The following is a 19459-nucleotide window of genomic DNA, read 5'->3' on the forward strand; positions in this document are numbered from 1 at the left end:
GCAGAGGGTCCCGCCTGAAAACTGAGACGTCCCTTCTCCCCCTCCCCCCGCCAAAAAAAAAAAAAAAAAAGCCGGCGCCTTCAATTTAGTACGGTCTCCATTTTCCGGGAATCTCAGTGGTCCGAATTAATACAAGGCTGACAAGATACTTCGAGGCAGCCGCGGTTTCAACAGCGCAACTCCTCCTGGAAAGTCGACCGCGAGGAGGCGGAGCCTGAGGACAGACGCAAGTGGCCGGAAAAGGACCAGAAAGTGGGCGGGGTCGGGCACGCTCGAGGCCCAGACCAGGAAGCAGTGCTGCCCGCAGCATGCCTGCAGCGGATGTGCGCTCGCCCCATTTTCATTTGCACTTTTCATGCCCACAACATTATAGCCCCTACCATCCCTTATCGAGAACATTATTTACTGTGGCCCTGTTGCTTCCGTATTTTTGCTGGGGACAAAAGGTAAAGCGCTTCAGCCAGGCATATGCTGGGCACCCACAGAGGACAGACGCCTCGGAGGCGGGGTCCTTTGCTCGCGCCGAAATTCAAAGGGACAGTTCCGGCACGGTTGTGGGTCCGCGGCGGACGGTGTACCCGGGATGCTGGCGTTCTCCCGGTAGCATCCCAGTACAGGTCGGGTGTCCACGCTCTCCGCCTTGGCGCTGTGTAGGGACTTAGCTGGTTTCCCAGGCGGGGGCGGCTTTGTGGCGGTTGCGTAGTGCAGCCCTTGGTCGGGCCTGATGTCTAGGCGGGAGGTGGGGCGCGGGGGAGGGTCAGGTTCCAGGAGGGACCTTAGGCGGCAATTAGAGATGTGGACTGTTGTTCATCCGTAAGGGGGATCAAGAAATACGTGAGGGAAGCGAGAGGACGCTGGAATCTGAATTAAACAATAAAAAGCCGTAGAATGGATTCACTTCGTTCTTAAGGTCCGCTAACTATCCTGGTCCTGAGAGTCTTGCGTTCAGAAATTCATGGCAAAGAGCGTAGCGGAACTTAGGATGACGTGGATAGACAGATCATTACTGCTTAGTGTCATCTTTTACTGCCTTGGAGGAAAAAAGAAAGGAGAGGATGGGCGTTTGTGCTTTTATTGAGGGAGAGCCAGGAAGACTCATCTAAGGTGACCTTTGTGCAAAGACGTCTGCAGTAAAGGGGTGCCCATTCTAGTACCAGAAAAGCGCATTTGTGGCAAAGAGAATGAAATATGAAATAGTTGCCTTTATTAATTGCATTATTATTAGAGTGCAAAGTTAAGTCTAGGAAAGTGGGCAGTTGTGATAAAAGTTGGTGACTTCCAGGTTGAATGGTTTTAATTTCCAGGCAGTAGCCAACTGTTGGATATTTTTAAATCCAGGAAGCTGTTTTTAAAAATAAAAGTAGTTTGGCAAGTGTATTTTTTCAGTGTTCTACATTCTGATGTATTCTGTCATATTTACTGTGATTTTTTTAACATCTACTTATGTGATATTATTTCTGTTTTATAGAGACCTGACTTGTAGCTTGTTGCCCAACAAAGGCTTACTAGCCCAAGACAGTCTAGAAAAAAAATGTATGTTAAATCAATCATTCTCGAAGGATTCAAGTCCTATGCACAAAGGACTGAAGTCAATGGTTTTGATCCCCTCTTCAATGCTATCACTGGTTTAAACGGTAGTGGAAAATCCAATATATTGGACTCCATCTGCTTTCTCCTAGGCATCTCCAACTTGTCTCAGGTAAAGTGTAAAATATCTGACTTGTGTAAAGTTTGGCTAGTGCATCTTTCTTAATCTTTGGAGATTATTGAATTCCCTTTATTACAGTGCAACCATTTAAGCCAATACCATTATTATTCCATTCTGTAGAGGAAAAGATAGAAACTCTGAGGTCTTGACTCGTAAGCTGTTGGAAGTAATGCCTGCACCAGCATGGTTACTTTCAGTGTAGGCTCAGAGTCCATACCTGCTCTTCTGCCTTATGGTGCCCTTTTAGGTGTTCTGAGATAGGGTGGCTAGTAAAGTTCATAGACACTACTTCCTTGAGTTTTGCTAAGTCATTAAAATTCAGAAGAGAGTCAGTTGTGGTAGTGCACACCTTTGATCCCAGAACTCAGGAGACAGAGGCAATTCCATCTCTATGAGTTCAGGGCCAGCCTAGTTTACAGATCAAGTTCTAGGACAGCTAGGGCTGTTTCACAAAGAAACCCAGTCTCAAAAAACAACAATAAACAAAAAATTTAGAATAGAATGAAAGTTCTGTTGAAAAAGGTACATATAGGTTATTGTCTATAATCTTTGTTTTTCATCCTGATGGATGTGACTGCCTGTTTCTTACTTAATACTAAACTGGTGGGTTTTCCAAAGCAAGGCATATATTTTTAATGCTGCTTTTGTACAATAAGATGTGTGGTCGATGAACTTTCCTTTAATTATAGGTGCGGGCTTCTAATTTACAAGATCTAGTCTATAAGAATGGGCAGGCTGGAATTACCAAAGCCTCCGTTTCAATCACTTTTGATAATTCTGACAAAAAGCAAAGTCCTTTAGGATTTGAAGCTCACGATGAAATCACAATAACAAGACAGGTGAGTAGCTGTCAAATATTTGGATACTTTATATTGTGTGACAATATTTATACAACCAAAGTTCAACTTGGTGGACCAGTGAGGGTTACTCACAGGTTTTTTTGGGTAAGGAATTACTACTTAATAGGACTCAAAATGACTCAGAGACAGCTGTATCATCCACCATGGGTGGCAGACAAAGCTAGGAGCCTGGTGCACACTGCACAGCCTGCAGGCAGCTCAGGCTATAGAGAATGTCTTTTCCGGGTACCTCATTGGTCGAAATCTCTTCCAGGCAGCTTGTCTCTCAGTCACCTTTGCAACTACTTTTCTCCTCTCAGAGTCTTCTCTGCAGCACAGTTTCCTTCCCTCTCAGGGGGACTCAGCTTTTATTGCTGACTCTCACAAGGAGGGGCCTAGTGAATCTGGTGAGTTTCAAGGAGCTCCTGAAGCTATCATGTTCCTGTTTGAAGAGCCTCCCTGCAGGATGGAACATTTCACTCAGCCTTGGAGGGAACTGTTACATAACACTGCAGCAGCACCATGATAGATTAGAGCAGTAGTTCTCAACCCAAGAGTCAAAGGACACTTTCACGTGGGTCACCTAAAAATTCATAATTTACAGTTATGAAGTAGCAATGGAAGTAATTGTATGGTCGGGGGTTACACCATGAGGAACTGTATTAAAGGGTCACAGCAGTAGGAAGGTTGAGAACCACTGCATTAGAATTTCTCTTAAGGCAGCTCAGCTGATCAGAGCATCTTTCAGACAGTTGCTGCTTAACATTAGCACTTCCTCAGGTGTCTTGTCTTAAGCAAGATGTCTCTCAGCAGTACTTAAGTAAAGATGGGGTGTGCAGTGAATCTGGTCAGTTCCAGGGATTTCCTGAAGGTTTGAAGTTGTTTGTGTCTTTTTTTTGAGAAAGGGTTTCTCTGTGGCTTTGGAGGCTGTCCTGGAACTAGTTTTTGTAAACCACAGATCTGTCTGCTTCTGCCTCCTGAGTGCTGGGATTAAAGGCATGTGCCACCAACACCCGGCATTGTGTTCTGAGTTTTAAGGAGCTCCCTGCAGGATGGAAATGTTCCATTTAGAAAGACCATCCTGTGTTCCAAGGAACTTCTCACCAACATAGAATGTTTGTACTGGGAGGAAATTGTGTAACGCCTTGGAAATGTTTGAAGTTTAACGTGTTGCTTGGCAGGATAGCTAGGTAAAAGCTGCCTGGGACAGTGTTGATGAGCAAATTTTAGGAATACTGACTAGAATCCTTCAGGATACCTTTTTTAGAGAGTCCTGAATTACAGAATGATGCTTCTGTCAGTAATGAACTGTGGATTTGATAGTGCCTCTCTAAGATGTGTCATCTGTAAGAGAAGTGAAAAAGATCTTGAGATTCTTCAACTTATGTAAGCACTCAGCTCTGATTAGAACTTGAGCTGTGCCATGCTTGAATCTTTCTTCCCTGTGAGCACTCCCATTACTACAGAACTTGCTTTCTTTCTAATCTCCTTTTGTAAAGAGATTATTAAAAAGTAATCTTAAATCCAGCAGACGTCTGTTAACTTAGTTTTTATGCATTAATCTTGCTTCTGTTGAGAATTCGAATATAAAGTCAGTCTCTTTTTTGTATATTTCCATATTTAAGTTGTCTGCAGGTCTAAATATTTTCTAAGTGGAACCTTACCAGGGCTTTCACTGAACTTCTTCCAGGTCCTTCATTAGCTTAATCGCACCAAGTATGTAGCAGCCTCTCTTTCCTCACCCTCATCATATAATTGTTTTTTTTTTTTTTTTTTTTTAATCTCTGTGGCCTCAGATTTAGTGTGACAAAAAGGGTTAGTAAAAATGGGTTTGAACAGAATTAGCATTTCTTCACTGTAGATACTCCACTGGTTTTCTCATGTTTTCAGTATCTACAACATGACTTAAAGCTGGTCTGAATTTGTTATATGTGTTATTACTTAGCTTCATTACTGCCATTTCTTTTAAAATCATTAGCAACCTTTCATTCATCCTTAATATTTTTTTCTTATAGTCAGTGCTTTCAACTTCTCAGTTTTGTTTTAAAATTCTGTTTATTCTCTCTATTTTAGCATTGTTGTTAAAACAGGATTTTTTAATTTTTTTATCAAACTTCTAATTTTTTTGGCAAGGGCAGGACAAAAATAAGTTCTTGGTAGGTTTTTAGTAACCATAAATAGCTACTTTTTAGGAATTGTCTCTACATGCCCATTTAATATACATAATTTTTCTATCTTTATTTGGGTCATGAGACTGTATTCTTACCAATTTCTTTTTTGGATAAAATCCTTGTTTTATTTATGGACACACCTCCCAACCTACTAATCCTGTAAAGAAAGTAAAGTAGCTTCTCAGTATTTATTCATTATTGATTAATTACTGATATGTATTGGAGATTCTTGAATACAGTTTGGTGTATATTATGAAAAGCAAGTCTCTTAAGTCTTTCAAACTTTGGTAAATGTGGCAGTCATACCCTGAATGGCAATTTTGGAATTACAGTAAAATCTGGACAGGATCTAGAATGCTATGATGACCGAAGCTGAAGTACCATTGCTCTCTTTCTTTGAAGTTTTCAAATGCCATTTTAATAAATGCCTTTTGGAGTTCTGTCAAGAATTCATACCAAAATCCATGTCTTCAGCTTTTTTGATCTTCTGTTCCCATTAGAAAGTGGAAGACAGATATTAATCTCTAAATGTGGTCAATTTCAGAACATGATCAATGTTATACATATTGGAAAAATAATAGATATGACCTGACATATGTAGTCCAGTGTATGTTAGGAGGGGTGTGCAAAGTTACATCAATTAGTTATTGAAAGTACCAGATTGTCCTAACCCAAGTCAGGATTCCTTTGGACTGGGCCACACATCTTCCCCTGTTAATACAGAATATTGCTAGGTGATAGCTTTTGTCATTTTACTATTTTGGTACACAATTTTCTTTTATCTTTAAAGGTTGTTAAATGCTTCCTTTTTAGGTGGTTATTGGTGGCAGAAATAAATATTTAATCAATGGAGTGAATGCCAATAATACCAGAGTTCAGGATCTCTTTTGTTCTGTGGGCCTGAACGTTAACAACCCTCACTTCCTCATCATGCAGGTATCTTGGTGGGATCATTTTGTATCTTTCATAGTAGTTTTATTTTTCATTTGTTGTATAAAAGGCACATGGGATTGTTTTTATATCTGCTTTTTTGTGTCTATTTGCATTTTCTGAATTTTTGCTGTTATATATGGTGCTTTGTTGCAGTTAACTTTGTAAGTGAAGCCAATATGAGGTAAGTTAAAAAGTCATGTGTCAGGTTTTTATAGCTGACAGAATGGCCACCCCTACCCCCCCAAAAAAGAAAAATGTCAGGAAGATTTTTCATCCAGGTTTTTTAAGGTTTCTTGCCCATTGTTGACCAGCTCCACTGCTCTGTGCCCAAGATGAGGCTGAAATATTACATGGGACTGCATGGCAGAGGCAAGCCGCTTACCTCATGGGGTCCAAGGATGGAGGAGCGTTGTCCCTTAGAAACCCAGTTTCTCAAGTGAGACCTCCACTTACTATTGTTTCTTACCTTTTCCCAGTACAGCCATAACTGCATCAGTGGATTAGACCATTGATTATGTCAATGTTTTCAAGATTCAACCATGCCCCTAAAGCCCCGCCTCTGAATGTTTTATTGAGGATGATGCCTGAGGGGATACTTAATATCAATGCCATAGAATCGTTATCTTATAAATGATTAGTATTAAAGCATTTTAATCTTTCGGAGATAAACTGAATGATGTCATTCAGAGACTTAGACAAATGAAAAGTAAACTAATATACTAGCATTATTTTATTTGATTCATTTACCTGTCCATTAAGGGAGTCAAAGCCAGTGTCAAAAGTGAGGATCCTGGTGGGACCATATGTTTGTTCATTTTGTGTTGCTGTAAGGGAATAGCATAGACTGGATGATTTCTAAACAATAGAATTTTTTTTTTTTTTTTTATTGATTCATGGCTGTCGTTGCAAGACAAAGAATATGGCACAGGCATATCAAGGGCAAGAGACTAAGGGAGCAAGCATGGCTGAACTCACTTATGTGCTCAGTAAACAACAGCCCATTATAAATATCATTAATCTCTTCACTAGCCACTCATTACTGCATCTCACTTCCCAGCATCACTGCATTGGTGATTACATCCCTGATGCATAAATTATGTGTAACATATCCAAACTAACTAAAATTAAAATGTTTTTGCTACAATCTGGCTTCTAAATTGGGTAGGTAGGTTTTGGTTTTGGAAGTGAATATAGCTGGTGATTTCCCACCAGTGGAAAAAATACAGTTCCACTTTAGGCCTGGAATCAGGTAATCTGCTTTCTGAAGATATATTGCAGGGCTAAAAAAAATAATCAGGATATGCTTAATAAGCCCACATGTCTAGTATAGAATCTTATACTTCTATATTTTTATTACAGCCCTCTCAGAAATGTCCTGAATTAACCTTGTATAATTTGTATCAATGTCCTTTCTATCATTTAGTAAATTAATTTGTGTCACTCAGATGAGTGAATTACAGCAGCCTTCCACTTAAATATTAAATGACCTACATAGGTGACTTTTTTTTTTTTTACAGCTCATTGCAGTTAAACTAAATTTGCTGTTTTCTTTTCAGGGCAGAATTACAAAAGTATTAAATATGAAACCACCTGAGGTAAGAATACTATTTATTTATAACAAAAATGGTGATTATATATACTCTTAATTTTCTATGCAGTCTTTTTTTAAAAGTTGTTTCTTACATAAGAACTTTTGGAAGCCTTGTCTGAGAATGATTAGTAACATAGCTTAATATTTAGCACTGTGTCATAGTTAAAAGGTCCTGTGTGAAGCAGTATAGCTAACTAGAGTTCTATGTTGGGATAAATTATCAAAGAAAAACCTGATAGAAGAAAGTGTATGTGAAATTAGCTTTTTTTTTTTTTTGTAGAATACATTAGGTGGGACAAAGGACTTGTAACTGCCTTAAAAGTAGTTGGTGTGATGAAATGAATTTTTTACACTTACTATTGAAAAGAGCTAAAGAGACTGCAATTGACATTATACTCTATTTAAAGTCAAGTTTACTTTCCCTAAGGTACTGTCTTAGTGAGAATCACTAATTTAAAACCTGCCTAACATACACAAATCACAATGAATTCTAGGAAGGAAATGATCTTCTAGAGATGGGGATTGAAGACAATTAGGAACTTTGTAAAAAGTGTTGGCATGTATTTTCATTGCACTGTTGGTGCCATAAGACACTGTTCTCACTCTGAATGGAGAAACAGAAGTTTAAAGTTACTTCTCATAGCCTGTCATTTGCCGTAGTGTCATGCCTTGGAATTAAAATAGTTGAAGTCCAGCTTAAAATGGTTTTAAGAGTAAACAAAAAAAAAAAAAAAAAAATAGAAGAAGGGCTACTTTCTTTTTTGTATTCCCTTCTTTAGACTTGTATCAGGAAAATAGGAAGAATTAGTAGTTTGAATTTCAGAAGAGATAAACATTGGGAAATTAGTGTAGCAGAACACTTGATTTGGGAATAAGAGTGAAGCCATAAATATTTCTTCAGTTAACTGTTATGGTTACATGTATGTTTTAATCTGGAACTTTTGTAGGCTGGTATGTATTACTTAATAAAATTCGGTTGAGATCAATGTAATGGCATAGTTAATGGTGAATTCCAGTGAGAAACAGTGCTTTGAATTCTTAATACAATTTTCATTCCAGATATTATCCATGATTGAAGAAGCTGCTGGGACCAGAATGTATGAGTACAAAAAAATAGCTGCCCAGAAAACTATAGAAAAGAAGGAGGCTAAGCTAAAAGAAATAAAAACGGTAATTAAATAGACGCTTAACAGTTTTGGGGAAGAATCTTGCATTTGGAGTTTATGCTATAAATCGGGAAAGTGTTGGCTTTTTTAAGTTTTGTTTTCTATAGTCTCTCATGTACCATGTCTTAAAAAAATCATATCTCTTAGATATGTTTTGTATTGGTACTTGACCTACTGAAAATACTGCCTGCCTTTTGTTTTCCAGATATTGGAAGAAGAGATTACTCCAACTATTCAAAAATTAAAAGAGGTATGTGCTATATATTTGATATATAGTTAGGTTGGTTCTCACATTTGGTGACAGATTCCAAGTTATACAAATACCGATGAAGTGTCTACCATTTCTTGGGATTTTTTTCTATGGGATACAATACATCAAATTAGTATTTCACAATCCAGCCTTCTGCTTGCAGTGGATATGTATCTCCTATGTATTAAGTCTAAAGGATGTTAGAAAATAATTTTCATTGTCTTAGATACCACATTTGCAGTCCTAGAGATCCTAAAACTTGGTGATGTTTAAGTGAAAAAAAAGTGTTTATAAAGCACATTTTCTTTCTTTTTTTTTTTTTTTTTCTTTAAAAGATGACCTTACTTAAGACTTACTAAGTGCTTAGTGACATTTAGTGTGGCTTACCTCTACAGGGAAAAGCTGAAAAGCCATGGTCCTAAGGCACACCCCTTTTCATTAGTAACAAACAATAGATTAGAAATTAAACCTAATTCTTTGTAAATCTGGCAGCAGGGAGAGGCAGTGAAGTACTGTATGAATTGTTCTTTGTCTGCAGCTTGTGGACTTCAGTTGCTATGTTGCTTCAGTGGGTCCTTGTGTGAATCAGTTTCACTAATGTGCAAGCAAGTTGTAGTAGTACTTGAAAGTCCATAGGAATCTAGTGGCACGACTGCCAAATACATTTCAGTGTATCCCACTGAGTGCGTGCGTGAGTGTGTGTGTGTGTGTGTGTGTGTGTGTGTGTGTGTGTGCGCGCGCGCGTGTGTGTGTGCGTGTGTGTGCGCGTGTGTGCATTTTTATACACTTCTATGACCAGTTTTATAAATCTTAGAGACATTTCCTTGTTAATCTCAACTGCTTGATCATAATTTACAAAAAACAAAAATGGCCATATAGGATTCTGTCTTAGGAGGCAAAGTTAGTTCTGAGGTTAAAGTTTCTAAAAATTATAAAGTGATGTCATTAAATACAAACTATCAGATCCTATAAAGAGAAATTGAATTTTGATTCAAGTTTGCTGTAGTAAGGTTCTCCCTAACTTTGTTTTAAAAGTATGAAATTTGAGTTATTATTTACTATGTTTTTGCTTCCAGGAAAGATCTTCATACTTGGAGTACCAAAAAGTAATGCGAGAGATAGAGCACCTGAGTCGTTTATATATAGCATATCAGTTTTTGCTGGCTGAAGATACCAAAGAGCGCTCAGCAGAGGAGCTGAAGGAAATGCAAGATAAAATATTAAAGCTTCAAGAAGTGCTGTCAGAGAATGAAAAAAAAATAAAGGCTCTCAATTGTGAGATACAAGAGTTGGAGAAAAGAAAAGATAAGGTCAGAACAAATAAATTAGATAATCACTCTGGAAAAATACTACCATCACTAGGATTCACTGGGCAGGGTTTTCCACATTGCTTTGCTAATCTAAAAACAGTGCTGTAGCTTGGAAAGGGTTGACCTATCATAGAAATCACAGAAGAAAACTAACAGGAAATTAAGTGGTGTACATTTGATTGTAGGAAACTGGAGGCGTACTCCGATCTTTAGAGGATGCTTTTGCAGAAGCTCAGCGAGTTAATACTAAGTCTCAAAGTGCATTTGACCTCAAGAAGAAAAACCTGGCCAGTGAAGAAAGCAAACGCAAAGAGCTAGAAAAAAACATGGTTGAGGTAAGCAAATAAAATTTCCAGTAATATTCATTTGGATGTTCATTTCATATTTAGTGTCTACTACAAAAGTGGGGGGAAATGATTAAAAAAAAATCTGTTTTTTGGGTCCAGTTGGGGAAATGATAAGCAAAATATAAAGCTTGTACAGTGATAACTGATGTGGTAAAAACAGACAAAAAACAAAAAGTGGGAAAGAAGAGAAGGTGTAAGTTGTGCCAGAAAATGTTCTGAAGGCCAAGTGAGAAAGAACCTGATTATAGTGTGTCACATGGTATAGATTGACAACAGAAAACTATGCTAGTGAATCTAAATTGTTTTCCTCTTTTTTGAGGCAAGGACCTAACTTTCTAGCAAAAACTACTCAGACACCCTATGTAGCTGATAATCTTGAACTTCTGGTCTCCTAACTGTAGCTGTAATGATAGGATTACAGGAATACACTGTTAGGCTCACTATGTGGGTCTTTTTTGTACTAAGGCAGAACCCTACCGACTGAGCTGCATTCCTGGTAACCTCCATCTCCTTCTACATTTTATTTATTTGTTTTTAAAGATTCTATACTTCAGGCTATTCTGAAATTCTCTGTGTACTGAAGACTAATCTTAAACCTGTTTTGTTTCTCCTGCATTAGCCTAGTGGTTCCTGAGATGTTAAGCATCATGCCCAGTGAATAAAAATTATCCACAGACACATTTCCTTGAAAACAAAAGGATGGAGATACAAACTGTACAGCAATATAGGAGAAATTGGAAGAGGGCTTGATTTTACTTGGGATAATTAATAAAGTATATAAAATAATTAATAAAATGCACACTGGTAGCAAAAATCCAGTGGCTGGATATAGTAGGATATAGTAGCTCAGATTTCTAATCCCAGCACAGAGGAGCCTGAGATGCAAATTTGAGATCAGTTTTGAATTCACTATGAGACCCTGTCTTTAAAAAAAGGAAACAAAAAAGTGGGGGAAAAAATGTATGATTCAGAAACAGGTGGGAGAAGGTAAGATTGGATAGAAATGAGTATAACATTAAAGGAGGCAGACTTTGCAAGGGCTGGTAAAGAATAGGCCATTCATATAAGAAGCTGAGTATCTAGTTTCAATAGGTGATGTGTGTAGTGAGCACATGAATGTTACAAGGATGATTCCATTTTTAAAGTCATGAAAACAAAATATTCTTTATACTCTCCTATCAGGTAGTGCTATATATAAATCTAATCATAAATATAAGCAGTAAGAAATTTTTAAATAAAATATCAAAGCACTATTAGTGTGTTTGTTATAACAGTTCTGTTTGTGGCACCCAACTGTAGAAATCCATTTTTTAGTTTATTTCTTTTATCAGATTAAGGTTTAAATGTGTAGTCCTCTGCCTTGGCTTTTGACTCATTTCCCCTTATTTTTGCATGGTTGGTTAGCTTCAACACAGAGTTGTTGATTGTTACCTTTTTGTTTGTTGCTTATTTTTTGTCTTCTTTTCTGTATCCTTTATTCTTGATTTATAAATGTTAGCATGCCTCAGGCTAGTGCATAGACATCTGCTTACAGTTGCTTCTTATGAGAGTTCTTTTATTCCTGTAGCTTTAAATATAGTCAATAATTTCATGCTTTCAAATCCAAGCTGGGCTTACCTCCTTCCATGAACTCTGTGAAACATTGTGACTGTACTGGTTGTCTAGTTATCAGCCTGTTTGAAAGGTCTAGTAAAACAGGAAGTACACAGACACAAGATAATTTGTGAAGTAGGCTCAGGTTTGTTACTTTGGTTAAAGAAGGTCAACAATAATCTAGAATTTATGAGCTGATTCCTCAAGCTTAGAAAAGTTTCCTTGGGAGGTAGAACTACCTGCCCTGGATTTTATATCCCAAGATTATTTGAGGTGCTACACTAGACAAAGGACGGCCAGTTGTTGGCTGACTACAATACCAGTCCCTTCTAAGTCAGGATGTTACATTACCAACAAATTCTATAGCCATTCACTGGGTCCATAAGCCAGAAAGGAAATTTCAGTTAGTTCAGGACAGGCTAGAAAGCTGTTCTGTGTTCTCTCTTGAGGCCCAGATAAATCCCCTTAGCAAAGCTAGTACATTTTCTTTGCCTAAGGCCAGCCTGAAGTCTCGAGGAGGTTTGTCTCCCATTAGGTATAACACCTTGTTAGATATACAGTGCAGCATTATTGAGCCTCAGCCAGAACACACATAAAGAGGCCCAGGAGAACCACTGCCACATGCAAGATAGGAAAGATCATGCTTGCCTGGAGCAATGACTTGGCCCAGGTGCTATTGGTCCAAGTACTGTTAAAAAAGAGGTCAAAAAGCAACTTGGAGGGCTGGTTTCAGAGCTCCTCTGGTTGTATTTCAACCAGAGGTGTTGGCAGTTGTTGATGTAAAAACCATAGCTCTCATTTCTTTGGGTTGGGCGGGAGAGGAGGGTGGATTCCTTATATTATCCCTGGCTGTCCTAGAGCTGACTGTATAACAGACTGACATTGAACTCAGAGGGATCCACCTTTTCTCTACTTCCAAAGTGCTGGGATTAAAGATGTGTGCTGCAGTAGCTCTCATCTTAAAAGGAATACAAAATAATTTATTCGGGAGGTAATTTGAGTAACCGTGGCCTGGGAACACAGTTTTAAGTTACACCAGATTCCATTTTCCAACATGGAAGCAGTTTCACAGGGTTTTTATTATTATTATTTTTGTTGTTGTTATTTTCATTTTTTTAAGACAGGGTTTCTCTGTGTAGCTTTGGCTGTCATGGAACTCTGTAGACCTGGCTGACCTTGAGCTCACAGAGATCAGCCTGCCTTTGCCTAGCAAATGCTGGGATTAAAGGTGTGGGCCACCATTGCCTGGAGGGTTTTTTTTTTTTTTTTTTTTTTATAGTTTTACAGAACAAAGAAAGTCATAAATCAAGACAAATTTAAAATACATTGGGAGGTACACTGGGAAGGCAAGCATAATGAGATTGGAGGAGCTGTTCTGAAACCCTAAAATGCTATCTGAAGGCACTCTAAGCTCTCGGATTGGCAGAATTTAGTATTCTGCTAAGTTAATATGTTCTAATAGTTTTTAATTATTCTCACAGATGTTAGTTCAGCTACAGAGTGAGGCAAGGCATGTCTATTCAGAAGGCTGAAACTGGGCCAAGATAAAGTAAAGTCCACTCTCCTTTGTACTGAAATTCCAATCAATCCACTAGTCTCTGCAGACACAGACTCCTTCCAGGGCTGTTTTTTTTCATAGCCAGACACAGCTTCTTACATACCATACATTGCTCCTTTCAGTTGGACTATCAGGAATTTTACAGCAGTGCTGTTGTCTTAAATGTAGGTTTTGAGGAAACTGAAGGATTGTAATGGGCTACCAAGTCCATGATGGTGGTGAAAAATCAGCTGCCATGTGAATGATAACAGACTGATTTATACCTCTGGATAGGTCCCTAGCACACCTAGTATACAACTGTCAGCTCCCATGCCTCACATTCTTAGGAGTCAGACTTTGCATACCCTTAGCATACCCAGTGTATAGGATTCCATTATTTACCAGCTCTCCAAAGCATGACAGAGGCCATCCCACAGTTTGCATAGGCTCTAGGCAACATGCATGGAGGTTAAAGAAACATCTAATTCCATTGGGCTTATAAGACTAGCAAGGTTTTAATAGCAGTGCCCATTCCCTAAAACTGCTCAGTGCTTCAAAGAGCCCTGTTTAAAATTGGCAACTGTACTAAGAGGACCAAAACACCAGTTTTATGAATAGGTTCCTCCAATGCAAACACTTATTTAGAATGTAGGATATTTATTGGACATTTTGCCCAAGCAGTGTTGCCACTCAGCCTGTTTTAATACTCTAGTCCTAAAGGTCTTTCTAGCCAGAGGGATTACCCTGGTGTATTGTAGCAGGGTGGTTTGTAACTGTGTAGCTAAGTATGACCCTGGGCTTTTTATCTTGTCTTCACTTTTCCAGATGCTGAGATTATGGGTGTGTTTCACCATTGCTGGTTTATGTGGTCTGTGTGATCATCATTTTTGTTAAATAACCTATAGGGCCATGGGAAAATTATGTGGCAGGAAGTGAGTAGATGCCACTATTATGGCATGAATCCTTAGTTGTGAGGTAACATATGCTCTCAGATTGTGATGGTGTTCTGTTCCATAAGCAGCCAAAATGACGATGTAAATAATATAATCTGCAGTGGGAACCTGGGTCACTGGCACCCCCACTCATAACAAAAAAGCACCATATCACTGCATTCATCTCATGATCTGATGTCCTCCTTATAACTTTCTCCCTAAGAAAGCCCTGAAAGTGAATTCCTTTCTGTCTCTCCTCTTGGCAAAAGTAACAGTGTCATTGTTCACTGTCTTTTACTTTCTTTTCTTATTATTCTCTATAGACTATCCCGAGAAAACAATAAAGGAAAAGGTTTTATTTTGGCTCACAGTTAAAGGGAAGTTCCAGCAGCAAGAGGTTGAAGTGGCTGTTCTCATTGCTCTCGCTAGTGTTGAATGTCTCACTTTTCCGAGTTCAGAGTACCAGTGCAGGGAATGGTGGCACCTTCACTTAACCTAATCAGGACAGTCCCCCACAGGCACATCCAGAGTCCCATCTCCCAGCTGATTCTAGATCTCATCAGGTTGATCATTGACATGAACCATCAGAACAACCCTTTCAGTCTACAGTATCCACCCTTTGCCAAACAGAAACGTTAGCCGGGGTGTGTAAATCTCCCTTGCCTTTCCCTATCTCTCTTCTAGAAGGTCTGTTTCTCTGAAGGCCTGTACCGTGTATTACTGTCCTCCCACATGGCTTAGGGCCTGACAAACTACTTTCTGAGAATTCTAACCATTGGGATAAGAAGTTACAACAGTTCCCAAAAATTGGATCTTAAGCTAAACTCCCACATTCGTACATTTCCCCTGCTCTCTACATCAAATGTAGCTGACTGAATAGCAGTTAGAGAGAATAGCCGAGGTCCAGTTTACTGTCTTTCTCCGTAAAATGACAGGCCATGTGTCTGTGTCCACAAACGGTGAGACATGTCTGCTCTGTGCTGCTTATCAGGGGCTAAAGCCACTTTTGCTTTTTTAGTACACCAAACTGGATCAGTTTTTGAGTCCTATTTATTCACTGTGTACTGGTTATCAGATTGGCAGTCACACAGCAAGTTATGGGAATCAGATTTATTTCTTTCCTATAGGTGGTAATTATATAGAAGCCTGGACTATGTTGTGGGCCTATTGCACATGACCCTGGAAAGTTGTGGGTGGATGGAGTCTCATCTGTGTATGTCCATTTAACCTGAAATTGAGGGACCTCAGGAAGCACCCTGATCAGGGATTTATACACCAGAGTGAAATAGGATAAACCTAGAGTGAAGTGATGTGCAAGCCTGTGCTAAAGCTTAAGGAGATCATATTCCCAAAAGGGGAGGGATTAGAACACGGCCTTAGGAAGTCGCATTACCAGCAGCATACTCCTTAGTTATTTTTAAGAACTTCATCTAAACAAGGAAGAACTAGGTCAGTTCAAAACCATCTGGAGAATTGTCCTTTAATTATATTTTCATTTTTCAGATACTTAATATTTTTACTTGCATGGCTAATAAAGTGTATAAACTTACCACATCCACAGTGGAAGTCATAAAATTTTTCCACCAATGCTGAATTTTCCATATCAGTAAATGACACGACCATACTCTTCATTGTTTAGGCCAGAAAGCTTAGAGGTGATCATGACCTCATGACTCTCACTGCAAGTTCATTCGAGCTATCACCTCTTGTTAGGGCTATTGTAGCACTGGCTTATTATTTTCTCTGCTTTTACTCTAGCCACTATATAGCTTGTTCTTTACAGAAACTAAAATGTAAGTTGGCTAATATCAAACATTTCAAAGTCATATCTGATTAAATCAAATGTTTATCATAATCTCTTGTATGCTTTGTACTATGATGCCCCGTTCCTTTCATATTCTCTCTCTCTCTACTCCAACCACAGTTACTCAAAGTCCTGACACCAAGTAGAGTGCTGACTGTTTATTTGCTCAGTCTTCATTCAGACTTCTGCTCGAATGTCATGTCATGCAGGTTTTCCTTTATTGCTAAAGTAGCGGCTTCTACTACCTGATGTCTCCTGACCTTGCCTTATTTTATCAAATTTTCTGCCTTAGAATATAGACTCCGTAGACACAGGGTTTAATCTGTCTGTAAAATCTTTGAACAGTATCCAGTATATAGTAAGCACATAGTAGATGAATCACAAGTAGTCAAGTGGCCCAAAATATCTGCCCAAATTTTTGTAAATAAGGTCTTTTTTTCCTTAGTTGGTATTTTGTCATGTGTGAGATGTCTAATGAGTATTATTTAAAAGATGTTAAGTATAGCAGTATTTATTCTGCTACTTTATAAAATAATTTTGTATATGTATTCTTAATCCTAAAACTTTTAAGCTTGGTGTGGGGTAGCTTTTGTTTTACTCATAGATTTCAGAACTGAATTTTAGCTTTTCTAAGTGATTTCTTTAAATTTATCCTTTTTTTTTTTTTTTTGGCCTGGATTTTATTGTCCTGTATGGAACGAAAATGCCATTACTATATAGGTGTCACATACCCAAAACAGAGAGTTACAATGTGAGAATTTAAAATATTGATAGTTAAATTACTTTTTTTATTATGCCCCCTTAAAATGTTATGAACTTTAATAACAATGTAAGTTGGAATTTTTCTCTAAAATCTTTTTTCACTTTGACATTCTTCCCCAAGGACTCTAAAACATTAGCAGCAAAGGAAAAAGAAGTTAAAAAGATAGCAGATGGACTGCACAGCCTTCAAGAAGCAAGTCATAAAGATGCTGAAGCTTTGGCCGCCGCACAGCAGCACTTCAATGCTGTTTCTGCTGGCTTGTCCAGCAATGAAGATGGAGCAGAAGCAACTCTGGCCGGTCAGATGATAGCCTGTAAAAACGATATAAGTAAAGCTCAGACCGAGGCCAAGCAGGTACATACAGACACTAAGCATGGGGTGGAAATGGCTGCAGTTTGTGAGAAGCTACTTTTCACATTATGCTTTGGATTGCTACAAAGTCTTGAAAATAATTAGTTGAATGTCAAGGATTTTTTTCAAACATACATCTCTAATCTCTAATATGGAAAATCTCAATGCATTCTTTGTAAAAGATTGTAACCATCAATTGTCAAGAGCTTTGACAAGTGCTTTGCTATTTGTAGCACTGCTTTGAAGTATGCATGTATGCTTTTTTAATAAGTGAAGGAGCCACCTTTAATATACTTAACATTTTTATGTTTTATTAATTAATTCTAATCAATTTAAAACATTTGAATTTGCAAAATTTTTTAATTAAGTAATGACAGGCATAAAGTTTGTAAGAACTCAGTACTATAAAATTTTTAAATTTGTTTTTAATGAACTTACTCTGAAGAACTTAGTAAAAGCTGATCTGTCATCTTTTAGTTATAGACTGAGAATATTATAGTTCTACAGCTTGAGTATGTATTCAGTTATATACCTCGAGAATAAATGCATGACTTTAAGAAGCAGTGTTCACATGTATAAATTCATACGGGTCAAAAGTAGTTACCATTGAATATCAGACTTTTGACATAAAATTTCTGTCAGTGTACCTTTCCTTTTATGTATTGTCTTGTACAGCTTCTTTGCTTTTGACAGACAGGATTCAAAGGGATTTGTAAATAAGGTTAGAAACACATGAGTTGAAGAGAACAAAATAGTGATATGTAACTGTCAGGTGTATTTTTAAGTAGTTACTGAGTTACTCTCTCATAAAATTTCTCATACTTTATGAATATTAAAAGCAGACTTGTACTAAATTACTCATGTATGTTAATATTTTTAAGAGAAGAATACAGAGAAATTAACTTTTTGAGTATTAATCCAGGAAACTACACAGTTCTATTTTCAGTTCTGATGTTTCCTAGTTTAAATAGATTTGAATCTGTAGCTGTTTAGTCACTAATGTTGCCCGCCTCATGGTTTGTTACACCTTCTGTTATAGGCGCAGATGAAGTTGAAACATGCCCAGCAAGAGCTAAAGAGTAAGCAAGCAGAAGTTAGGAAGATGGATAGTGGCTACAAGAAGGATCAAGAAGCTTTTGAAACTGTGAAAAAAGCTAAGGAAAAACTTGAAACCGAAATGAAGAAACTAAATTACGAAGGTTTGTCTTAAACGTCTTTAAGGGCAAATCATTAGGAGGTTTTTATGCATAGACACTAACAAAGGAAATAAATTTTTATAACCTGTTCGTAAACATTAGAGCAGTGTTCATAAATACATTCAAAATTGTCTAAATTTATGATAATTTCTTGCTTGATCACTTGTAAGTTTAAAACTGGTGTTTATCTATTTTCTTTAATTGGCATTCAGTTCATGTGTTGTTCTTGGATTGAAAACTGCCTGATTTTGATGTTAGAAATATGTCCATTTGGTACTTGGGATATTTACATTTTACTCCTTGGAATACTTGAGAAAGAGAGGACGAGGCTCTGCTTGCCTTAAATGGTAATGTGTTTAAGACCGGCTTTCAAACGCCTTCTGATTTACTCCTCAGAAAACAAAGAGGAAAGGCTTCTGGACAAGCATAGGCAGCTCTCGAGAGACATTGGTAATCTGAAAGGAACTTATGAAGCTCTCTTGGCCAGATTTCCCAATCTCCGGTTTGCATACAAGTAAGAGATTTAAGCATTAAATAACCAACACACTTTTACTTCCACTAGAGACGATCTGATTTTTTTTCACAAGGTCTTTAAGTTACATTTCTTTATATTTTTTCCCTAAATACTAATTAAAGTATATCAAGAATTGGGTGTATGTAAGGCGATTCTTTTGAAAATAACAGTGACTGGTATCACTCATCTTAAACCAAATAGGGTGATTTAGTCTCCCTCTATTCAAACTGCCTTCATGGTTATTTTGTCATTACTGTTGCATCCTCTGATTTGTTTTACTACATGGGATTTTTATGACATTTTTTTCTCAGTGGCAGTGTTGAACATTGAATCCTGGATGTTAGGAATGAGAGGGAACCACCTCCTGAGCTTTGTTATAGCATTCTTAATCATAATCATGTAGTAGAGATTGCAACACCAAAGTTATAAGCTGAAAATTTGCTGAAAGGGACTG

The 19459-nt window shown here is 37.8% G+C and overlaps 1 protein-coding gene across 1 annotated transcript in view; it reads left to right on the plus strand.

Annotated features, from left to right (window-relative positions):
- Nucleotides 1-1474: 1474 nt before the first annotated feature.
- Smc2 (structural maintenance of chromosomes 2) overlaps nucleotides 1475-19459 on the plus strand; it is a 45619-nt gene continuing 27634 nt past the window's right edge. Inside the window, exons 1-11 of the mRNA XM_051187804.1 lie at nucleotides 1475-1699; nucleotides 2398-2547; nucleotides 5532-5654; nucleotides 7208-7246; nucleotides 8302-8412; nucleotides 8614-8658; nucleotides 9735-9968; nucleotides 10154-10303; nucleotides 17065-17298; nucleotides 18335-18494; nucleotides 18888-19005. Coding sequence (XP_051043761.1) covers nucleotides 1532-1699; nucleotides 2398-2547; nucleotides 5532-5654; nucleotides 7208-7246; nucleotides 8302-8412; nucleotides 8614-8658; nucleotides 9735-9968; nucleotides 10154-10303; nucleotides 17065-17298; nucleotides 18335-18494; nucleotides 18888-19005 — 1532 coding nt within the window. The 5' untranslated portion in view covers nucleotides 1475-1531. The remainder of the gene's footprint in view (nucleotides 1700-2397; nucleotides 2548-5531; nucleotides 5655-7207; nucleotides 7247-8301; nucleotides 8413-8613; nucleotides 8659-9734; nucleotides 9969-10153; nucleotides 10304-17064; nucleotides 17299-18334; nucleotides 18495-18887; nucleotides 19006-19459) is intronic.

This window comes from Phodopus roborovskii, unplaced genomic scaffold, assembly GCF_943737965.1.
Source record: "Phodopus roborovskii unplaced genomic scaffold, PHOROB, whole genome shotgun sequence".
Lineage (NCBI taxonomy): Eukaryota > Metazoa > Chordata > Mammalia > Rodentia > Cricetidae > Phodopus > Phodopus roborovskii.